Source organism: Nannospalax galili, unplaced genomic scaffold (genome assembly GCF_000622305.1).
Source record: "Nannospalax galili isolate Female #2095 unplaced genomic scaffold, S.galili_v1.0 scaffold870, whole genome shotgun sequence".
NCBI classification, from domain to species: domain Eukaryota; kingdom Metazoa; phylum Chordata; class Mammalia; order Rodentia; family Spalacidae; genus Nannospalax; species Nannospalax galili.
Genome location: NW_008329130.1, coordinates 1,273,432 through 1,277,224, shown reverse-complemented (window position 1 = coordinate 1,277,224; position 3,793 = coordinate 1,273,432). Strand labels below are relative to the sequence as shown.

General features: G+C 49.0%; 1 protein-coding gene across 1 annotated transcript in view; it reads left to right on the top strand.

Moving 5' to 3' along the window:
• The first annotated feature begins 396 nt into the window (after positions 1-396).
• Pgd (phosphogluconate dehydrogenase) overlaps positions 397-3,793 on the top strand; it is a 24,290-nt gene continuing 20,893 nt past the window's right edge. Inside the window, exons 1-3 of the mRNA XM_008831768.2 lie at positions 397-442; positions 873-948; positions 1,664-1,843. Of these exons, the coding sequence (XP_008829990.1) occupies positions 435-442; positions 873-948; positions 1,664-1,843 (264 nt within the window). The 5' untranslated portion in view covers positions 397-434. The remainder of the gene's footprint in view (positions 443-872; positions 949-1,663; positions 1,844-3,793) is intronic.

Here is a 3,793-nt window from a genome sequence, read left to right as displayed (position 1 = left end):
CACTCAGGCAAAAGGCGTCCAGTCTGGTAAACTGTGAAGTGCGGTCCACCCAGAACTACGTCGTGAAGGCAGCACCACGCCCAGAGCCTTCCCCGAGTGCCGGACGCGGACCCGAGCGCCTACCAGGGAGGGCGGCCAACTAGAACAACTTCATGCTCTCCACCCGCGCCCCGAGAGCGCCCTATCGACTGCTCGGTGCTCTACACATCTGGCCCCGGGGGTGGGCGGGTCCATTTGCCCTCAGGTGTGTGTAACAGGCGCCAGAGAGAACCAATTGCGTAGGGCATGGCCCTGCCCCCGTCTTCTGATTGGCCGGCGCTGCATTGAGCGGTCTCAGCCTCCAGAAGGCAGGGATCCGGACGTCGCGGCACGAGCCCAGGACCTGCGAGCCCTTCGCGCTCTTCTTCGTCGGCTCCGTGCTGCCTGCCGCCGCCATGGCCCAGTGAGTGACCCGCACGCGCAGTCCGACCCGGGCTCGGGGACTTCCGGGGCTGCGTGCGGTTGGGGGAAGGGACTCCGCCTGGTTCTCCGCTGCCCTCAGCGCCGGGGTCGCGCGGCCTGGACCTCTGACCTCAGGGACCGCCGCGGGCTCCGCCGGCATCCCGGGGGTTCGGTCGCCCCTCCTGGCCCGGCGGAGCCCGACGCCGGCTGCAGGGGTGATGGCCCGAGGCTGGGCTCCAGGAAGGCTGGGCGTGCCCAGACGCCCACCGGAAGGAACTCCGAGGACCAGGAGCAGCGGGGTGCAGGGTGCATGCCGACCCCGGTGCTGTCTGCGAGCGAGAGTGTGCCGGGGTGTGGATGGGTAGGGTGCCGCCTACCTGTCCTGCCCGAAGCGATCAAGTGGCACTAACATCCTCGCTTTGTTCTTTCAGAGCTGACATTGCACTGATTGGACTGGCTGTCATGGGCCAGAACTTAATTTTGAACATGAATGACCATGGATTCGTGGTAAGTGGGGAAGACACATTGCCTTCCTGTGATGCACAGTGACCTGTTTTTCACAGATCCCACGGAGTCTGGAACATGCTTTTCTATGAGTGTGTGGGATTGCTTATTTTTGTAAAAGAAGTGCCACTCTAGTAGAACTAAGAAAAGAACTTCCTTAGATGAGTTTTGTAAAGGAAGTCAGATCTTGGTGCATGGGAAACTGTAGCTGTATTGGCTGCTGAGACATGGGACCAGTGAAAATGTTACTTTTTTCCCTTTGGAGACAGTATTTCACCTCTCACCAGACTGGACTCTAAGCCTCAGGGTTCAAGGATCCTTTCAACTGATTAGCTTAGACAACAGGGTCCTTCCCCCAGCAGTCCCTAAATGCTCCTTCTAAATCCTAACATGGCTCATGGCTTATATGCTAGGATTAGCAGGGACAAAAAAACCAAGCCTCTTGTGGTACTGGCTGGTTTGATTTGATTCTGAGTCGTAACAGGCCCTCAGTAGTGAAAGGTCCCACCTGATAAGCACCGTGTTGTCGCAGTTGGCCTTTGCCTTGGTTTTCTGTTTCATCCTGCAATGATCAGTCAGCACTTGAGTGAAGAAAAGGAGAAAGTAGATCAGCTCTCTCCAGAGCCTTGGGCTAAATAGACATTTCATTGTTGCTGTGACCACAGTCTGAAGGTTGTGTGTGTCCTTGATTCTCTCAGCAAGGCTTTTGTCTTTCTAGGTCTGTGCTTTTAATAGGACTGTCTCCAAAGTTGATGATTTCTTGGCCAACGAGGCAAAGGGAACCAAAGTGGTCGGTGCACAGTCCTTGAAGGAGATGGTCTCCAAGCTGAAGAAGCCCCGGCGGGTCATCCTTCTTGTGAAGGCCGGGCAAGCTGTGGACGATTTCATTGAAAAACTGGTAAGGCCAGCTCTGTTCACAACTGCTGCTAGTATGACCTTTTTGTTTGTTCCTTCCTCGACTGATTTACTTCAGAGACGCTTTTATTTTCAGTGTCTGAATATGAACTGATCAGTTCTGACAAAATGGCAGAATGACTGCTTAAATGTTTCTTAGTTGGCTGACACTCGGCAATAGCACCTTTTTTTTTTTTGTCTATTTGAGACAGGGTCTCCCTGAAGCACCAGCTGGCCTGGAACTCACTATGTAGACCAGGCTGGCCTGCCTGCCTCTGCCTCCCGAGTGCTGAAATTAAAGGCATGCACCACCACACCCAACCTTATTTTTTTATTTATATTTACTTTTTTTTTAAACTTTTTAAAAAATTTATTATTTTTATGCATATGCATGTATTGCCTGCACGTAGGTAAGTGCACCCGTGTTGTGCAATGCCCAAGGAGGACAGAAGAGGATGTTGGATCCCCTGGATGTGGGTGCTAGAATTTGAACCCGGGTCTTCTGTAAGAACATTCAGTGTTCTTAACCACTGAGCCATTTCTTTTAAATTATGTGTATGTGGGGTAGTATATGTGCATACACTCTTGGAGCCAGGAAATGTCATTGGATCTCCTAGAACTGGAGTTACAGGCAGTTTTGAGTTGCCTGGTAAGGGTGCTGGGAACCAAACTTGGGTCCTCTGCAAGAGCAATGTGTGTGCTCATAATGGCTGAGCCATCTCTCTGGCCCCAGATTTATTCTATTTATTTATTTTCAATGTTTATTTTGTGTATGTAGCATGCTATGTCAAGTATATGGCGGTCAGGGGGCAACTTTCAGGAGTCGGTTCTCCTTACACCATATGGGTTCCAGGCTTGGTGGCAGGTGCTTTTACCCACTGAGCCATCTTTCTGGCCCACTAATAGTATATTCTTGGGTGGTGATGACTATAGGACATTGAAGACATTTCAGTGAGAGTTTATGAAGGGTTAGAGTTTGAGCAGTGGTGATCTGTTCATGGGCTCTCTGTCTTTGATAGGCACAGTCTGTGTGGTCCTGATGCATGCATCATGTTTTTCTTGTGTTCCTCCCCTCTAGTGCTAGAGAGCTATACCAAGGCCTTGTGCATGCTAGGCAAACACAAATACCTGACTGATTTGTTGACTTTATCTTTAGGGAGAAAAAAAAACTCTGCTTATGAATGAATGACAACCAGTAGAAATAAATTTATGTAGGTGCTCAGAAATAATTGTGCAATAACCACTGAAAAAACAAGGTACTATACTCCTTTAGAAAAAATGTTACGTTAAAAATACAGTGACTGGGGCTAGAGAGATGGCTCAGTGGTTAAGAGCACTGACTGCTCTTGCAGAGGACCCGGGTTCGATTCCCAGCACCCACATGGTGGCTATGAACTGTCCTTAACTCCAGTTCCAGGGGAATCCAAAGCCTTCTTCTGACCTCCACAGCATTGCACGACACAGGTGCACCCACATACATGCAGGCAATACACTCATACACATAAAAAAATAATAAATAAGATATTTTAAAAATATTTGAGTAACTAAGGTATGGTGGTGCACCTCTTTAATCCCAGCACTTGGGAGGCAGAGGCAGGCAGATCTCTGTGAGTTCAAGGCCAACCTGGCCTACATAGTTCCAGGCCAGCTGGGGCTACAGAGAAACCCTGTCTCAAAAGACCAAAAAAAAAAAAAAAGACAGTGACTATAGAGCAAAGAACTGAACATACCTATTCAAGGGAATAGTGTAATAGAGTTGTTTCTACAGAGAGAAGAATTTGTAACCAATATGTGACTGTTTTTAAATACATGGCTTAGAAAGGATGCCCAGGGAAGACGTTTTTAGTTGGTTTTTTTTTTTTTTTTTTTTTTTTCTTTTTTCCTTTTTGAGACAGGATCTCCCTGTAGATATCACAGAGATCTGCTTGCCTCTGATTTCCAGGTGCTGAGATTA